General features: G+C 57.1%; 1 protein-coding gene across 1 annotated transcript in view; it reads right to left on the bottom strand.

Annotated features, from left to right (window-relative positions):
* Nucleotides 1-20,142, bottom strand: part of FHAD1 (forkhead associated phosphopeptide binding domain 1) — a 121,439-nt gene that overhangs the window by 8,603 nt on the left and 92,694 nt on the right. The window contains exons 22-30 of the mRNA XM_062193859.1: nt 17,424-17,508; nt 14,612-14,718; nt 13,866-14,025; nt 12,319-12,451; nt 8,912-9,041; nt 8,289-8,416; nt 4,279-4,374; nt 3,663-3,883; nt 2,852-3,017 (exon numbers count right to left, since the gene is read on the bottom strand). Coding sequence (XP_062049843.1) covers nt 2,852-3,017; nt 3,663-3,883; nt 4,279-4,374; nt 8,289-8,416; nt 8,912-9,041; nt 12,319-12,451; nt 13,866-14,025; nt 14,612-14,718; nt 17,424-17,508 — 1,226 coding nt within the window. The remainder of the gene's footprint in view (nt 1-2,851; nt 3,018-3,662; nt 3,884-4,278; nt 4,375-8,288; nt 8,417-8,911; nt 9,042-12,318; nt 12,452-13,865; nt 14,026-14,611; nt 14,719-17,423; nt 17,509-20,142) is intronic.

The following is a 20,142-nucleotide window of genomic DNA, read 5'->3' as shown; positions in this document are numbered from 1 at the left end:
CCCCTGCCACCCACATGGGAGACCTGGATGGCGTTCCAGGCTTGTGGCATTGGCCTGGCCCAGCCCCAGCCACTGCAGCCATTTTGAGAGTGAACCAGTGGATGGAAAACCTCTCTCTCCCTCTCTCTCTGTTTTTCAAACAAAGTAAATCTTTTAAATAAAAGTTATTTTTTTCTCCTGACAAACAGGAATTTTGAGCTCTGGTGTGCCCCCGGCTTCTCCCCTCCCCCCTGCCTGGGATGGAGGTGGTGGAAGAGGGACAGAAGGGCGCACGGCGTTAGTGTGGGGACCCTGTTCTCCCCCCCAGCCGCCAGGTAACACTCCCCTCTGCCAGCCTCCCTTTCCCATCTCTCCAGTGGGCTGATCCTGGCCAGCACCCGTGAGGGCGAACGTGAGACGCAGCGGGTGCAGCTGGAGCAGGTGCGGGCTGGTTAACAATGCCGTCAGCGTCGCCCTGTGCTGTCCCTCCTGTCAGTTCTTTCCCTCCATTGTGAACTCTGCGACTTTGAGCCTTCCCAGCGCTGGCTCTTCGGGGGGAGCCCTGACGCAGGCTGAACTTGGCCATTTCAGATCCTCCCCCACCAAAGGCTGTCGAGTGCCACAGAGGCTGGCACGGCCTCTGTGCTGTGTGCAGGAGGCAGCCCATGCATAATGCATACGGCGCTGATTATGTAAATCCGCAGGTTCTCTGCATTTGCAGCCGGCACCACAATAGGCTTTTAGGGGCTCTATGGCTTGGTGTCCCTGCCTGGGGGGGGCCCCCGGGGGCCACCTCGGGAAGCACTGGGCTCCTCAGAGGGCCACATCAAAGGACACGCCAGAGCCCTGTCACTGCCCCGGCTCTCCGTGGTACGGCACAGAGTGAAAGGAACCTGGCCTCTCTCTGCCCGCGGCAGCCCCACGACGCACACTGACTGGGGCCTGTGATGTTTAATTCAGGGCGACGGATGCTCAGAACGGCACAGCTGTGCTCCCTTGGAGCAGGATGGCCGCTTTCACTGCTGGGGCTACAAGCCAGGGAGCCTGCCTGGGGCAGGCCGGTAGGGGACAGGCTTATGCGGGAGGCACACCTGACTGGTACCTCCAGGGGGGTGGGGGGCACCCTTCTGTGGGGGCCCAGCCTCTGCAAAGCTCAGGCAGGCCCCGCCCCCACACGTGCAAAGTCCCCCCCCACTGTGCACACTCGTATGCTCACATACATGCACACACATGCAAGCATGCACGCACACACACACACACAGAGCTCCACAATTGGAGAAGCTACCAATTGCCAGGAGGACACAGGGGCCAGCCCAGCATCCGGCACGGGAACTGACATCAGTGAGATCTGGGGTCAAGTTCTTGCCCTACTCCCCAGCTACTCTGCGAACTCAGGCAAGTCTCTTGACCCTCTGAGGCTCAGTCTTCTCATCTGTAAGATGGGGTCATTGTAGCAGGCAGGGTAATTAGAGGCACTGGCACACCTGACCCCAGCTGCAGAGCAGAACTGGGGCCCAGCGCTGGGCTGGTAGATGGTCACGGCGGAAGGGTGGCCGGGTGTCGCCCTCGATTGCCTGACCCCAGACTTCAGATCTGCTCTGCCACAGGCAAGAGATAAGGAAAACAAGAGGCTGATTCTACCGAGAAGCCACTGTCAGTGCGTGGGGCCTGCGGGAATGGGCGCGGAGAGGTGCAGACTGCCAAGAAGATGAGCAGGTGCCTCTGCTGGCCACGCCGCAGGCACAGGCTTACCAGGGAGCTTCTGAGACTGTCTGGTGAGGCCCCGTCTCACCGTGGTGGGAACAGCAGGCCCTGCTGGGTGCAGGGCAGGACTCACCCCACTGCCCCCACGCACAGGCAGCCGGTGGCACGAAGGGCAGCCCCCACCTCCCGAGCTGCAGGTGCCGGGCTGGGGGCTTTTGAGACGGGGCAGGTGCCCCTCAGTCTCTGAAACCATTGGGCTCCCGAGCGCAGAGAGAGCTCACACGGAGCCAGAGCCCCTGCACTGTGTGGGCGTGGGTTGCTTTACCCCAGGGACACGTTCTGAGACACGCGTCCTTAGGGGAGTCCATTGTGCAACATCCAAGAGTGGACTCCAGAGGTTGTGATGGCTGCGATGTCGTGAGGCGATACATCTGCCCTTCTGTCCATCCATCCATTTGTTTGTCCATGTATCTGTCTGTCCATCCACCCATCCATGCATCCACCCACCCATCTGTCCAGCCTCACCCTGTCCATCCATCCATCCATCCATCCATCTTCATGTCTGTTCTCTCATCCATTTGTCCATCTGTCCTTCTGTCCATGCATGCGTGTATCCATCCATCCATCCTTGTGTCTGTCCACCCCCCCATCCATCCATCAACCTCTTTGCACATCCATCCAAACATCGCCCGTCCACCTGTCCAGTCACTGAATATTGAGTGTCTACTATGTTCTGACTCCCAGAGAGCATATTCCTCTACATGTCCCCAGCACCTGGCAGAACGGTGGAAGCATGGACAGTCACCCCTTGGGAATACAGATGTGAGTCACAAGTCTCAAAGGAGTTAAGAAGTCTGTGTAAGGTCACACAGGAAGCGGGAGAGCTCGGCTCCACATCGGGTCTGTCTGCTGCTAAGCCCGCTGTGCTCCCCACCTCTGCACCGTGAGTGCATCGTGTGCTGCCCGACCCTCCTGGGACGCCCCTTTGCCGTTGCCGAGGGAGCTGCAGGGCAGCTTGGGAGCCGCCACCCAGGCGGAGCCGCCTCACCTCCTGCTTCCCCAGGCGGAGCCGCCTCACCTCCTGCTGCCTCACCTCCTGCTGCCCCAGGTGGAGCCACCTCACCTCCTGATGCCTCACCTCCTGCCGCCCCAGGTGGAGCTGCCTCACCTCCTGCCGCCTCATGGCCCTGTTGATCCTCTTCTCCTGGTGCAGCTGCTGCTCCGTGCGCTCCAGCGCCTCCTTCAGCAGCGCCTTTTCCTCCGCCTCTCTGTAGACGTCATCCTCCAGCTTCGCCACATGTGACTGGTACATCTGCACGGACACTTTGCTCTGCCTGGGTGCAGAGGGGACACACAGTCCTTCTCCCACTCCTCACCAATGCCCCAGACCTACAGGGCTGACCCAGGAGTCCCGGGACAGCAGGACAGAATGACAGACATCTGGGGAGGTGAGTGTTGAACAAACAGCCCGCCAGCTGAATGCCAGGGGACTTCCAAGAGTTCACAGGGAGAGGGAATGGAAAGATGAGTTTGTTTTGGTGCAGGACAACGGTGAAGCCCACGTACAGTTTTTCCATAATACGACTTTTCCATGAACTTTTTGAAGACCCCATTGTGTGTGTAGCCTGGGGTGGGGGGCAGTCAAGAAAGTACTAGCAGGCTTCCAATCCCACGATCCCAAGGAGGGGAATCGTGATGACTGAGATTACGGTGGCATTATCAAGATACACACAATGGCAAACCACACATCAAGGCCCGTAACAGGTGCATCGTGCCCCTTAGGAGCGCACACTCTGACCGCTGCCTTCTCAAGGGTGGACTTGCTCCATCAGGCCCACGTGTTGTCCCCAGCGCCCTACCCCAGTATTGTTAGTAACACTCAGACCTCTGTCCTCCCGCCCCATGGACCCTCCTGCTGCTGTCTGGGTTCAGCCCGGAGAAGGGAGGACAGGGCCCTTCGCCGGGGACGTGGGCAGTACCTGAGCTGATCGATGTCTTTTTCGTATCCTCTTAGAAGCTCCTCTTTTCTCTCCAGCCGGCTCTTCAGCTGAGCGATTTTATCAAACACCAGATCGAGGTCCCTCTGTCGGAGCTGGTGGATTTTATCTCTCTCGGTAGCGGACAGGTGCTTCATGGACACGTGACCTGACATGTCCTTAATGTTCATCAGGCTCCCCAGGGTCTTGCTCATATCCAGGTACTACAAGGGAAGTGTCGCAGGTAAGAGGCATTGCCCCAGCACGCTGGCGGCTGCTCCAGGGAAGCGAACGTCTCTTCTGTTTTCATTCATTGTCTGGGATTGCGGAGAGCAAACAAGGAGAGCAAGCGGGGTTTTAAATACAGGTCTCCTTTCTCCCACATCCATTTAGGCAGGGCCTTTTTTTTGGGAACCACAGGAGAAGTGACAACAGATATAAACACTCATTCTAATTGCCACTTTCTCAAGGAACACGACCGTGCAGGCTCCGACCCATGCTGGGATGCTAGATGGGTCTGCAGGAGCGATTGGAACTAAATAGAGTTTGTGGTTGTTGGTGACGCCACCCTGGGGCTCACGCCGGCCCCGGGGCACCAGGGGAGGCCGTCGGGACGCACCAGCTTCTCGCTGAGATCCAGCGCCTCGGCCACATCTGCTTTCCCCGACTTCTCCATGGCTACGCTGGACCCTGAGTTGGAAAGGTCATTGTGAGACTGAAATCAAACAGAAACAAACAGGCTCTCTTGGCGTGCCATTATGAACTCCTGTCCCCAGTGGCTACAGCAGCGTGTGACCACGCAGGAGTGACTCGGGAGGGGGGGGAGCCGACTGCCCTCTCGGTTGCTGGCCATCCTGCCTGCTTGCATGTAATGGTCTTCCTCCCTAATGGCCCCTCGCTTCTCTCATTCTGTGATCGCTGCCCCCAGGACACCAGGCAGCGTCTGGACACGTTTCTGGTGGTGACAACTGAGGATGGCGAGTGCTAGCTGGTGGCTTCCAGTGGGAGGTGGGCAAGGATGCCCCATGACCTAAGACCACACCCTTCCCCACCTGCGCCAGGAGGAAGTGGAGAAGCCCTGGTCTAGGTGCCCAGCGCCATGTCACTCACTGTCCCTTACACCTGGTGTGATACCTGGCAGAATGGCTCCGAATGAGTGTTTGTTGAATGAATGAATGACTGAAGGTTGCAAAAAAAAAAAAAAAATTCCCCTCCTTTTGTTAAAGCAAGCTCATTGCCATGCAGCAGAACCCAGGCCCTCTGAAAGTGTGGCCAAACTCCCCCACGCTGGAAGCTGGGGGTGGGCATCGCTTCTGGCTGCCTTGTGTGTGCTCGCTGAGCCCTCGCCAGCTGCTGGCCATTGGCAGCGCCCGTCGGGTGCATGGGAAAATCACTGTGCCAAGTCAGGGGCCTGGAGCACCATGAACCCCACGTCAAATCTCCTTAAACCAAATTAGGTTTAGATGCTGGACAAACACCTGACCTTGCCGACACAGCACCTGGGATCCAAGAAATGGCTCCCGGGGCTGGCGGTCAGCCTGGTGGTTAAGATGCCTTTGTGCCACACTGGAGAGAGAGAGAGTCTTCCATCTGCTGGATAGCTCCTCAGATGGCCACAATAGGCAGGGCTGCACCAGGCTGAAACCAGGAGCCTGGAGCTCCATCCAGATCTCCCACATAGGTAGTAGGGGCCCAAGTAGTTGGACCATCTTAATGCTCCCGGGAGCATTAGCAGGGAGTGGGGTTGGAAGGGGAGCAGCCAGGACTTGAACCAGTGCTCTGATAGGGGATGCTGGCAGCACAAGGCCTGGTTGAACCCACTGCACGACAATGCTGGCCCCTGGCTCTGGCTCCTGACTCCAGTTTCCTGCTAATGCAGACCCTGGGGGGCAGTGGTAATGGCTCAAGTGACTAAGTTCCTGCCACTCATGTTGGAAACCTGGACTGAGCTCTGGGCTCCTGGCTTTGGCCCTGTCCCAGCCCCAGCTATTGTGGGCTTTTGGGAAGTGAACCAGCAGACAGGAACTCTGTCTGTCTCTCTTCGTCTCAAATAAACAAATAAATTTTTTTTAAAAATTCCAATTTCAAGAGCATAGAGGAGGCTGGCCTTGTGGTGTAGTGAGATAAACCACTGCCTGTGACACTGGCATCCCATATGCGGGAAGGTTCCAGTCCCGGCTGCTCCACTTCCAATCCAGCTCCCTGTTAATGCGCCTGGGAAAGCAGTAGAAGATGGCCAAGTCCTTGGGCCCCTGCACCCACATGGGAGACCAGAAGAAGCTCCTGGCTCCTGTCTTCGGCTGTTGCGGCCTTTTGGGGAGTGAACCATTGGATGGAAGGTTCTCTCTCTCTCTCTCTCTGTCTTGCTTTGTCTCTGTCTCTCTCCCTCTCTGTAAGTCTGCCTTTCAAATAAATAAAAATAAATATTTTTAACAAAGAGTATAGAGGCTTAAAAGTGACCGTGGAAGGCAAGAGCGGGTACATATAACCATCCTAGAGATGAGACTAAAAGAAGGTGTTGGAAGAAGAAAACAAACCAAGCAGATTTGCTACAAGAAGACCTAAAAACCACAGCATGGTGTTTCTGGCCCCTCAGCTGTACCCCGTGGGCCCCTCTCCCGAGTCCCTCTCTTAGTAATGGTGGTGGAAGTCTTGGGGGGTCACCTAAGGCTGAGACGGGGCTCAGGACTCAGTCACGCTGTCCCCACTCCTCTGCAGACCAGCAGGGTACAAGTGCAGGCAGCAGGACACAGTCCTGACCCCGCAAGCTTGTGGAGGCACTTGACCACTCGTATCTGTAAGATGGGTGTGACAATGATGACGCGGGCTGCTGTGGGGATGAAGTGACAATGTGAAGGTGATGGGCTGAGCTCGGAGCCTGGTACACAGCAAGCACTCAATAAATGCCAGCTGCTCCTCTTCCTGCCCCCGGTGGAGGACTGGGGTCTTAGGAGCCGGGGTTTCCCTGCCGTGTGGGCTCAGTGATGGGGTCGGGGTCACTGCCAAGGGAAAGGTCTTGGAAGCAAGGTCAGGCTAAGCGCGAGCTGACCCCTCCCCCCTCCCCCCAGGAGACTGTCCACTCGCTGTCAATCAGCCCCTGGAAAGCGAGGCTTGCTTTTGTTAGGAAAGCCCAGCTCCTTTCCAAAGAGCCTTGTCCTGGACTCCAGCAAGTGTCCAGAGAAACTGCCGGAGAGGGAATTGTTGGCCTCACTGATTCTTCCGGAAGCTGGTGTGTGGTTTAGATTCAGCTGCATGCACTGTGACTGATGCTAACCTGAGCTGTCCATTGCCAAATGTCCAGCAGACACCCAAGCAAGCCTTTAGGGGACACAAAGGCACCTTCCACCTCACACAAGTCACTTCTGGTATTCCTGGCAAATACGACCGTGGCCCTTTCAGAAGTGAAAGTGGGGCTGGCGCTGTGGTATAGCAGGTAAAACCGCTGCCAACGGTGCCAGCATCCCATATGGGCGCCAGTTCGAGTCCCAGCTGCTGCACCTCTGATCCAGCTCCTGGGAAAGCAGCAGAGGATGGCCCCGTGCTTGGGACCCTGGATCCCCATGGGAGACCCGGGGGAGGCTCCTGGCTCCTGGCTCCAGCCTGGCTCAGCTCTGGCCATTGCAGCCATTTGGGGAGTGAACCAGCAGATGGAAGACCTCTCTCTCTGTCTGTAACTCTGTCTTTCAAATAAATAAATAAATCTCTGGAAAAAACAAAAGAAGTGATAGTTTCCTGAACTGAGACGATGTAAAGGCTACTTTCCTAACAGTAACACCTCTTGTTTGTTAGGTGTTCCCTAGGAGCCAGGCGCTGGCCTAAGCGCTTCACAGAATCCACTCCTTTTTTTTTTTTTTTTTTTGACAGGCAGAGTGGACAATGAGAGAGAGAGAGGGACAGAGAGAAAAGTCTTCCTTTTCTGTTTGTTCACCCCACAATGGCTGCTGCACTGTGCTGATCCGAAGCCAGGAGCCAGGTGCTTCTCCTGGTCTCCCATGCAGGTGCAGGGCCCAAGGACTTGGGCCATCCTCCATTGCCTTCCCGGGCCATAGCAGAGAGCTGGCCTGGAAGAGGGGCAACCGGGACAGAATCCGGCGCCCTGACCAGGACTAGAACCCGGGGTGCCAGTGCTGCAGGCGGAGGAATAGCCTAGTGAGCCGCAGTGCCGGCCAGAATCCACTCCTTTAACTTTGTCAGCATCGGCTTCCATCTGGGAAACGGAGGCCCAGCGAGGCGAAGAGCCCGGCCCCAGGTCACACAGGGGCAGAGCAGGCCTGACTCGGAATCATGGCTCCCCTCTGCTCCCTTTCACCTGCTCGCGTGTTTAGCTGACAGTGCGATGCACACGGCATACAGCAGGAGAAATTAGCCTGTTGGACATGCTCTGCGGAACCCAACACCTAACGTGGAGGGCGACTGACCCGCCAGGCTGCGCACACGTGGAAGGTCACCTCCCTGCAGACACAGGACAATGGGTGTGGCAAGGGCACTGGCCAGTGAGTGCGGCCCCTGCCCTGGGGGAGGACCTGGTCTGGGGCCACAGCACTGCCCACCCTGCCAGGACACGCAATGCATGTGTGCCCTTATGCCCACCCCCTTCACACGTCAGTCACCGCAGAGACAAACTGTTACCGCTCGGAGCTCTATTCTTGAGAGAGTTGGAAAATCAGGTTTTGCGTTCAATAATATTTTCTGGACATTTTTTTCCATCCCGGGAGTCTTTAATTCTAGAAACGGTTCACGCAGGTGGTCTTTATGATCTATAAGAGAAATAATTTGGACTCAAAAGCAAGGCTCGGGAAGAAGTTATTTCACGTCGTGACTGTTACGGATAATGGCACACTTGACCACAGACCTGTTCTAACCCTCACCACCTCCCTCGGCGGCTGAGCAAATCGAGGCCCGGAGATGAAGTGACTTGTCCACAGCCACGCAGCTAAATTGTGAGGCTGCAGCCACACAGGTGCCAGCGCCAAGGCACTGAGCGCGCAGCCTGCCACAGGATCAGTTCCCCAACACTCACTCGTGGACAGCGTGAGTCCAAGGCGAGGATTCCACTGGGCCACAGTGAAATCGGAGAAAGAACTTTTCATGAAATCCTATTTATTTCATACCAGGGTCTGTGCTCGGCTCTGGGGCCACAGCCTACCCATGTCCTTTTCGGTGTGACACGGTGGGGATAAACCGCGTTCCTCCTGGCGGGTCGCTCAGTCCCCAAGGCGAGCCCCGCAGGCTCCTGGGGGAGGGGGACTCACTTGCCGAGCAGGCTTTCTCCAGTTCCTTGATTCGGGTGCGGAGTTCAGATAAGGCCTTTCTCTGACGCTGGATGATCTCCTCGTGTCGGGACCCTTTGCACTTGACCCCTAGGTCACTGAAGGACTGCTCCTGTGGGCGGAACGGAGCAGAGAGCAGCTTAGGAGGGAGCAGAATTTCTCTCTTGTGTCCACAGAGGCATCACCTGTCACTTAGCACCTTTGGAAAACAGCCTAAGGACTTGGGCAGAGCGGGAGCTCAGATCTCTCAGCAAATTCCCAGTCACACCCAGCACGAGACCCCCTTCCCTCCCCACCCGGTGTCACTATAAAGAAGAGGTCCCCCCTCCATGTCCCCTCTCCTCGTTTTGTTTATTTTTTTCTTCCAATATTCCTCCATGTCCACATTTCCCTTTCTTATTGTTGTGCTCTTATTTCTGGGCAACCCCACCCAATTCTACTCCTGGAGGGGCATTTGGAGATGTGAACACTTGATGCTTTTTAAAAACTGTATTTATTTATTAAAAAAAATTATGGGTGGGGGGGAGAGAGAGGAGAAAGAGAGAGAGAGGAGAGATTAGAGAGAAAAGAGAGAGAGAGAGCAAGAGAGCGAGCACACGCCCATCCATGGTTCACTCCCCAGATGGGGTTGAAGTCGGGAGCCCAGTCCAGGTCTCCCAAGGAAGGGACCCAGTCACAGGAGCCAACACCACTGCCCCCAGGGTCTGTGTCAGCAGGAAGCTGAGGTCAGGAGCTGCAGGCAGGAATCAAACCAGGCCCCCTGGTGCGGGATGTGGGCATCTTAGCCGCTGGGCCGAATGCCCTCTTCTTTGTCATCTTTTAAGGATCAAGCCCCCTTTTAAGATTTAGAGGCGGGTTCTTTCCTGCAGCAAACTTGCCACGCCCACAAACATTGGCACAGAGCATCGAGAGGCTCAAGGAACCCCTGCAGTCCAGTGCCGGCCCCCAAGTTCAATATCACTTCTCTAGGGGAGAGACACATTCATGCAGTCACTCATTGGTCCCAGAGTCTCCGAGCACTGCTGTTGAGCGGCAAGCCTCGTTCTAGGCCCTGGGGGTGACGTGGTGACGTCCCTGCTGACGTGGATTCTGCGTCCCCAGGTGGGGAGACAGGAAGGAAGAAAAGTCGGGAAAACAGAAAATCAGCGGCAGAGACAGCTGCTAGGAACGGCTCAGCCAAGCTGCCGGAAAGGGGAGAAACTGGCATCCTGGTTCCTTTTCCAAAGAACCATTTTGGTTCATGCAATACTACATATACAGTCAGAGATGATTTTTTATATATACACATAAGTTATATACATGGTATGGAGTGAACCAAAATTACCTTAAAATTGTATGGCTAGGTAGAGATAGCTATCTATGTATCCACGGATCATCTGTGTATCCACGTATCATCTATGTATCCATGTCTCTATGTATCCATGTATCTACCCATTTTTCTGCCTACCTACCTATCTGCCTGCCTGCCTGTCGCTCTGACCACAATGCCAGCTCTGTCCCAGGGACTGAGGGGAGATTGGGGACCTGCAGTGCTGGGGTGCAACTCCCCGGGGCCGGCGATGACAAACATGTGGACACGGGCGCACATCCTCCAGGTCCAGAGAATGCCGGATGCTCTGGGGACAGAGGGCAGGGCAGAGGAGACACTGCTTTCCCTCTTCGGTATTTATTAAAGGCCCCGTGTGAGCCACGCACAGCAGCGGGCTCAAGGGCAAGCTCCCTTCACAGAGCTCAGCAGTGCCATCTGAGGCCTCCCCGGGCCTGCCCGCCACCTCCCATGTTCCCGCCAGCTCGCTCCTCCACTTCCTCAGGCTCTGCTCCAAGTGTCCCCTGCCAAGACCTCCCTGAGCACTGGATCCAAGAGCCGCCACCCCCAGAGTGCTCGTTCCCACTGGGGACAAAGCCCCTGTCTCCTCCATAGACTGTGCTGTCCCAGGGCCTGCCACCGTGCACCATTTAGCCATGGCAGTTGCCTGGTGACTATGAAGCTGGGATGAACCGGGTCTAAGAGCAGGAGCCGCAAGTTGCTTGCCCCAGGTTTCTGGCTGGGACCAGGGCTCAGCAGCTGAGAGCAGAGGACGGCTCACCCCTGCCTGCACCTAGTAGGACCTCCCTGGTTCCTGGACCGGGCCGTGCCTGCACCTAGTAGGACCTCCCTGGTTCCTGGACGAGGCCGTGCCTGCACCTAGTAGGACCTCCCTGGTTCCTGGACCAGGCCGTGCCTGCACCTAGTAGGACCTCCCTGGTTCCTGGACCAGGCCGTGCCTGCACCTAGTAGGACTTCCCTGGTTCCTGGACCGGGCCGTGCCTGCACCTAGTAGGACCTCCCTGGTTCCTGGACTGGGCTGCTTAGCGGATGCATGCCCAGCTGGCTCTACACTGGCCTCGCCCATCTCTCAGAGGGTGTGTGCTGTACCTGGGAGTAAACCACTGGAAAGGGCCTCTCTCCTCCTCTCTCTCCTCCTCTCTCTCTTCTCCCTTCCTCCCTTGCTCTCTCTCTTTCCCTCCCCCCTTCTCTCTCTGGATGCAAGGGGGGATACCCACGTGGGGAGGCCAAGGCACAGCCGCCCAGGGAGGCATGGTTACAACCCTGACTGCATCCAGAGGGTACGCGGAGCTCCCCGTGACCCTTCCTCGTGGCTCTTCTGGGAATTTATTTATTTAGAGGCTGGAGATTCTTTCTCATACAACTCTTCAGCCCTCTGACCCAGGCTGGCTTAGAAAGCAGGAAGTAGCCCTTCCTCCCAAGAGGGAGCAAATATTTCTTTGCTTTCATCCTGTTGCCTCCTCCCCCATCGCCTCCAGCCAATCCAGACATGAATGTCACGGCCCACCTGCTTGGCAGCCTGGGCCAACAACCTCATACCAAGTCCAGGGGAGCCTGGTGTGGACAGGGACTGCGTGCATCATCCCCTGTCCCTGCTCAGGGCCTGGCATACAGCAAATGCTCAATAGTTGGTGAACAAGGGAATGAATAGGGGTCAGGTCATGCCCTAAGAGCTTGGGGTTCCAGCAGGAGGGGACCTGCTACAGTGCCACACTGGACCTGGCTTCCAAGAGAAAATTCAAAGCTGATTGTTGGAACGCCAAGGGAAAGCAACTTCCTGGGCTCTAGGAAAGCCGGGGCCTCCAGGAATCCCTGCACCCCGCAATCAAACGACTACAGACAACGGGGAGTGTCACAACCCCAGCCACAGGATGGAGCGCCAGCACCAGCTCCACGCTGGCCGGGCTCACTCATAGAGGCACAGCTGGGACTTCTGGGGCAGACAGATGGACCTTATCAAGGGACAGCTGGGCGAGCTCAGTCGTATGGTTCTTTGGGAAAGGAAGCCACCCCTGGGCTCTCCCACGGCGGGTTGAGGAGCCAGGGCCCAGCGGGCACTCACCTCCTGGCTGCTGGAGAAAGCATCGGTGTGGATTGGTTCTATCTGCACGGAGATGTCACGCTTCTTGGTTGGGCTCCTGAGCTTCTGCTCCTTCTCCATGCTCAGCTGGAGTTTGTGTTTCTCTTGGGAATCCCTAGGGCACAGAAGAGGCGTCACCGGCAGCAGGACACTCGCGGCTCCAGGAAGCACAGAGTCCTGTGGCTGCCTTGGCAGACCAAGGAATGGAGCTCTGTTTATTTGATAACTGGATCCTCACACCTGGCGCCCCCTGCCCGCAGGTCTCGAGGGAGGCTGGTTTTGAAGGATTTACGGGGTAGTGAGTGGCAGGGCAGTGGGCACCTGCCCTTGCTCCCTACGCTGGGTCTGTGTGCACCTGCTGTGGTAGCACAGGAACGTTGGTGCATGGCTGCTACTTCTAACACTGTTGGTGCTGACCCAGGAGTCAGGGGCTCTCCTTGTCCCTGTTTTACAGACAGGAGACACACGGGGCTTAGCCCTTGGCCAGCAAGCTTGTAAGTGAGGGAGCCTTGTGTGGCAACCAGGCAGCCCGGATCCGGAACTTGCTCTCTGAGCCACAGCGTCAGCCTGCCTTGGCCGTGAGCCACAACCGTGTGAAGCTGCGGGTAATACACGATGCCTCACTTTTCCCCAGCTTGTCTTTTGGGGAGGAAACATCGCTCATGCTGAAATGTGGACTAAATATGGACTACAATGCAGGTCCCCCGTAAGTTTAGATTAATCCACGGGATGGTGATGCTATTTTGTGTTTACATGAAGCCGACACCTGCAGCTTGTGTATATGTTTGAGCAATGTCAAGCTCCTTCATGTAACAACCACAGCGGGAATGCTGGGAAGTCAGTCGTGGGAGGAGCCTCTGCAGACTCTGTCCTCGTGGGGCACACAGACACTGAAACGTATCGGCAGCCTTGGCGGTAAGAGGTAAGGCGAGGCGGGGGTGGGGGTGGGGAGGCTGAGGGACCTCAGGCAGAGCAGGAGCGCTTAGCTGTGTTTGGACGGGGTGAGTGACAGCGAGCTTCCTGGAGGAAGTGGCATTTACGCTGAGACCTGTCTTGTGGAATATTAGGTGAGAATGAGAAGCACAGAACTAAGCAAAGCCCTGTTTTAGTGAGGCCGGGAAGCATGGACGGAGCCCCCTCTGTGCAAGGCTGCGGGGGCTCCCGCGTCACACATGTCCCTCCCACATCACATACGTCCCTCCTGCGTCACACACGTCCCTCCCACGTCAGGCATGTCCCTCCTGCGTCACACATGTCCCTCCCACATCACGCACGTCCCTCCTGCGTCACACACGCCCCTCCCACGCACCTGAGGGCCTCCTCGAGGGCTCCCGCATCACGCACGTCCCTCCCACATCACGCACGTCCCTCCTGCGTCACACACGTCCCTCTCACGTCATGCACGTCCCTCCTGCGTCACACACGCCCCTCCCACGCACCTGAGGGCCTCCTCGAGGGCTCCCGCATCACGCACGTCCCTCCCACGTCAGGCACGTCCCTCCTGCGTCACGCACGCCCCTCCCACGCACCTGAGGGCCTCCTTGAGGGCCTTCAGCTCCCGGTCCCTCTTCTCCAGCAGGCCGCTCAGCTGGGCCACCTTGCTCTTGAGCGCGCTCAGTTCACTGCTCTGCTGCTGGACCAGCTCCAGGTTCCGCTCCAGCTCCGCCTTCTGCTTCTCGCTAAGCTCCCCTGGGAGAGAGACGGGAGGCCGTGAGGGACCTCCAGCCCCGCTAGGGCCCCTGCAGATCTGCCGGGCTCACCAGAACCTCCGAGGGCCTTGGTAACGGCCAGGAGGTCCGCCTGTGCGTAGGCACAGCAGCGGCAGAGCAGCACACACCGCGGCCCTCCACTGGGTGCTGCTCTGCGGGGGTCCTGGGCTCCCTGGGCCCTGGTGCCGCCCCAGCAGAGGCCGCCAGGGCCCCACGGGTGTCCTTGTGCATTTCCGGACCCTCGGGTCCAAGTTCAGCTCCTGCTTCTGTGACTGCCCTCCGAGGGAGACAAATCCCCCGCAGCAAAGGAAGCTCTCCCAGGAAGAGGAAGTTACGTTCCGTGCAGGGCCCGGGGCCTGCGGAGACCAGGGCCCGCGGCACAGGTGAGTGGCAACCAAGGCCAAGCCCAGGACCCAGCGTTTGCTGGTCCAGGCCACAGGGTTTGCGGGTGCCCAGCAAGGCAGGTCGGCAGGTCGGCTGGGGTTTAGGCTGAGCTCCCACCTCCTTCACCTCCTCTCCCGTCCTCCACCGGGCCGGGGCGGCACGGGCCACAGAGACGTACAAACCTCTCAAGTCTGACATTCGGCTGTGGGCGTCGTTAAGGTCTTTCCTCAGCCGCATGATGACCTCCTGCTGGGACAGGATTTCTTTCTGGGCAGCCAGTAAGTCATCTCTGAAAGCCACAGAAACGGCCAAGTGACACCCACGCCGCCTGCGCCTGCTGGGCACCTGGCAGAGGGGGCGGGGCCTAGGGCAGGTGCAAAGGCTCCTCAGTCACAGGACGGGACGGGACAGCCCCAGCAAGGGGATGGGACCGGCTCGAAACATTCTCCAAAATGAATTCATTGGATGAGCTATTAGCAAAGGATGAAGGGGCTGGCGGGGCAGGGCCTTGCAGGAGGGGATGGCCTTGTGTCCAGGCGGCTGTCACACCACCTGTGCATGCAGGGCTCATGGGCTTTGGGGGGAAGAGCAGGCACTTTGGGTGCTCAGGGATTCCCTAAGGACTGAGGATGAGGAAGAACTGAATTGAATTGAATTGAATTGAATTATTGCAGGGAGAGGCAGGGCCACGCAGGTCAAGTGCAGAGCAGGGAGAGGGCATTCATGGGCAAGTTGGTGGATGTCTGGTCTGGGCCCCGGGGTCAGAGCTTCCCTTGTCTGTACCCCGGGAGGTAGGACACCACGGCACTGTGGGCCCTCCCAGCAGTAATGGGCAGGGGTGGTGCCAGGTTGGAGGGGACATAGGCCAATGTGCAAATCCCGAGCCAAGGGGGACGCATTTTGCAAGTGTGTTTTGTGTAGGGGGAGGAGGTGCTATGGTCCAGCCCATTCGGCGGGAGCGCTGGGCCCCAGGCCCCCACGGGTTAAGGCCCCACCTGTTTTTGGAACCTACACTCTTCCTGAGTGGATCTGAGAGTGGAGTGTGTGTTTATTATGAAATGAAACGGAGGCCTGGCAGGTGGCATATAAAAAATAAAACTATGGGGCTGGTGTTGTGGCTCAGCAGGCTAAGTCTCTGCCTGGAAGCCAGCATCCCCTCTTGGAGCTCAAGTTCGAGCCCCAGCTACTCCACTCCCCATCCAGCTCTCTGCTGAAACACCTGGGAAAGCAGCGGGAGGTGGCTCAAGTACTGGGCCCCTGCACCCATGGGGGAGACACGGATGGGGTTCTGGGCTGCTGGCTTCAGCCTGGATCAGCCCTGGCTGTTGTAGCCATTTGGGGAGTGAACTAGCAGATGGAAGACCTCTCTCTCTGATTCTCTGACTCTCTCTCTCTCTCTCCCTCTCCCTCCTTCCATCAAATAAATAAATAAATCTTTAAAACAATTGTTGGCCACACACACATGATAACCAAGTGGGCGTTCAAAATCCCAGAAGTTATCTGTTTATCTTTTTTTTAAAAAAAAAATTCTTTAAAATTATTTATTTATTCGAGGGGCAGGGAGGGCAGCTGCCATCCGCTGGTTCACTTCCTAAGTGCCCACAACAGCCGGGGCTACGGCAGGTTGAGGCCAGGAGCCGGGAACCACGTTTGGATCTCCCATGGCTGTGGCAGGTGCCCAACCGCTTGAGCCATCATCCCTGCCTCCCAAGGTGTGCGTTAGCAGGAGGGGGGAGTTGGGAGTGGAGCTGGGACTTGAACCCGGGGACTCTGATTTGCAGGTGTCTGTAGGGAAATCTTGACCACTGTAGCAAACACTTGCCCCATCTAATCTTTCAATGCCAAGTTTTCAGGAACTGGTGGGAGCCCTGTGTGTGTGTGTGTGTGTGTGTGGTGTGGTGTATTCTGTGTGTATGTGTGTGTGTGTGTGTGGTGTATTCTCTGTGTGTGTGGTGTGGTGTATTCTGTGTGTGTGTGTGGTGTATTCTCTGTGTGTGTGTGTGCGCGTGGTGTAGTCTGTGTGTGTGTGTGGTGTGGTGTATTCTGTGTGTATGTGTGTGTGTGTGTGTGGTGTATTCTCTGTGTGTGTGGTGTGGTGTATTCTGTGTGTGTGTGTGGTGTATTCTCTGTGTGTGTGTGCGCGTGGTGTAGTCTGTGTGTGTGTGTGGTGTGGTGTATTCTCTGTGTGTGTGTGTGTGTGGTGTATTCTATGTGTGTGTGTGTGCGCTGGGCTCTCCCTGGAACTCCCAACTTGACCCACGTGCTCTGAAGTGAGCGGGCTGATCCTCCGCCCAGCCTTGCCCGCTGCCGTCCGCAGAGCGGGTCCTCGGCGGAGAGGCTGCACATGCGTTTTCCCGGGGAGGTGAGATCCCCAGGACATTCGGCTTTGCTGACAGCACGTGACACAAGTCAGGCAGGTGCGTGTCTCCTCCGAGGCACGGCCTGGGTATCTGGTCAGCGCGTTCTAGCGTACCTGCTGCGTTGCCACGGTTTTCTGGGTCCTTCCTCCCCATGGACTTGTTTCTCTGACAATGCTCTCTCCCTGGAGGTCAAGGTGTGGATTCACTGACCCTCAGGGTTGGGCAAGGCCAGGGCAGTTAGCCAGAGCCCAGCCCACAGGAGGTCTCTGTCTTTGAAACTCCTGCTGTCTGCCTGGAATACCAGGAGTGGGCTTGCCTCTGGCTAAGAACACCAGGGGCTGCCATGTGCCCAGCGCCAAGCATGGGCCACTTGGCTTCGTAAATGAGGCAGGCGAGGCTGGGGTGGGGGTGGGACTGCCCAGGGTGGCCCAGCTGGGGTCTGAACGCATCTCAGCCTGGGTCTTTCCACGACACTGACTCGATTCCTTAAAGGAGCCGAGAGACTTAACCAACAATGAGAAACCCTCAGCCTTGGATCCTGTGGTCAGTTTCTGCCACAGTAGTGGCTCTGCAGGCTTGTTGTGCATCCCAGGCTGGTGAGGCTGGGGCGCCCCCCCCCACTGCGGGCACTCACATCAGGTGGTCGCACTCCATCTCTTTGGTGCCCACGTCCGGGGCAGGTGCCACTGGAGGCTCTCTTGGCACTTCTTTCTTTTGAGCTGGAGCAGAGAGGTGTGCAAACACACACACACACAGACAGACACATGGACACACACACAGACACACGGACACACACAGACACATGGACACACACACAGACACACGGACATACACACAGACACATGGACACACACACAGACACACGGACACACACAGACACATGGACACACACACAGACACACGGACATATACACAGACACATGGACACACACAGACACACGGACATACACACAGACACAGACAGACACACGGACACACACGCAGACACATGGATACACGGACACACACACAGACACACGGACACATGCAGACACACACAGACACACAGACACACGGACACACACAGACACACGGACACACACAGACACACGGACACACACACAGACACACGGACATACACACAGACACATGGACACACACAGACACACGGACATACACACAGACACAGACAGACACACAGACACACACGCAGACACATGGATACACGGACACACACGCAGACACACGGACACATGCAGATACACACAGACACACAGACACACGGACACACACACAGACAGACACATGGACACACACACAGACACACGGACATATACACAGACACATGGACACACACACAGACACACGGACATATACACAGACACATGGACACACACAGACACACGGACACATGCAGACACACACAGACACACAGACACACGGACACACACACAGACACACACACGGACACACACAGACACACACACATGGACACACACAGACACACGGACACACACACAAACACATGGACACACACAAACACACGGACATACTCAAACACACGGACATACACACAGACACATGGACATACACACAGACACACACACAGACAGACACATGGACACACACACACGGACACACACAGACACACGGACACACACACAGACACACGGACATACACAGTCACACAGACATATACACACAGACACACGGACACACACGCAGACACACGGACATATACACAGACACATGGACACACACAGACACACGGACATACACACAGACACAGACAGACACACGGACACACACGCAGACACATGGATACACGGACACACACGCAGACACACGGACACATGCAGACACACACAGACACACAGACACACACACAGACACACACACGGACACACGGACACACACACATGGACACACACAGACACACAGACACACACACAAACACATGGACACACACACAAACACACGGACATACTCAAACACACGGACATACACACAGACACATGGACATACACACAGACACACACACAAACAGACACATGGACACACACACAGACAGACACACGGACACACACACAGACACAGGGACATACACACAGACCCACGGACATACACAGACACACGGACACACACGCAGACACATGGGTGTACACACGGACACACACAGACACACGGACACACACGCAGACACACGGACACACACGCAGACACACGGGTGTACACACGACACACACAGACACACGGACACACACACGTTAATCCATTTCTAGGCAGGGATCATCAACTTCACGTACAGACAAGGACACACATGCCGGGTGAGGGAATCTGCTGACGATCCCTGAGCCAAGCCGGTGCATGGTGGCCGCCGGCCCTGGGGTAACCGCCTGTCTTTCCTGGAAGAATCACCTGTGCTCAGTGAGGTCCTCCACTCACCTCCCTCCTTAGCCACGCCTTGCGGTTTCTATTCTCAACATCCAATTCACGTTTGTTCACTTGCTTATTCATTCAACGAATACTTAGGGCGTGCTTGCTTTAGGGTGGGCACTGTCATAGGAGGGGAGAGGACGCCTTCTGGGCCCTCCTCTGCCTGGGGTTGCAGTTAGGAGGCGGAGCCCTGCTCCGGGCCCGGCCCCGGCCCTGGCTCCCTGCTCATCTTGGATCACCTCCCAGGGCAGCAGTTTGGTTCCCTGCAGGGACAGGAGCTGGTTTGTCCATCGCTGACTCCCCAGCGCCTAAGTGAGCCTGGAACATAGTAGATGCTCAGCGAAGAGTGCCGATGAGTGGATGTACGAGGGGAACCGGGGCACTTGCCACCTGGTGGCGAGAACCATGCTTCTCAGCGAGGCGTGAGTGTGCCTGGAGGGGATATTGGGCACTGTGGGGGCACATCTGTGGTTTAGGGGCGGGATCTCGCAGGTAGAGGACCGGGATGCTGCTAAGCCCCTGACAGGAGAGGCCCCCGCAGCAAAGACTCTGCCAGTGCCAAGCTCTGAGACAGCCGGGGCCTGAAGCGGCTGCTTCCAGACCCCAGGACTCGCCTCTGCACCAACGCGCGCTGTTTCGGTTATTCAGGGCGCATAAGCGCCGCTGCCCTGAGCCCTTTCTTCCGCCTCTTCCGGATTTGTCTTTTAAGAGGCAAATCCTTGCTTTGTCTACGAGAGCGTTACGCAAGTTGCAAACGGCTGGTGGCATGGAGAAGCCCGGGGGAGGCTCCGCGTGGGGATGCTCTCACGCGGAAAAGACGATTCCGCTCCGCGGCGCTCTCGTGGCCCCTGGCAGCCCGAGCCTGTCACCGGCTCACCGCGCTGGCACAAAGCGTGTCCCCATTGCTCGCCGTTCCCTCTGCTCACCCTGCGCCCGGG

Source organism: Lepus europaeus, chromosome 5, assembly GCF_033115175.1.
Source record: "Lepus europaeus isolate LE1 chromosome 5, mLepTim1.pri, whole genome shotgun sequence".
Lineage (NCBI taxonomy): Eukaryota > Metazoa > Chordata > Mammalia > Lagomorpha > Leporidae > Lepus > Lepus europaeus.
The sequence above is the reverse complement of the archived record's forward strand: the minus strand, read 5'-3'. Positions and strand labels throughout refer to the sequence as shown.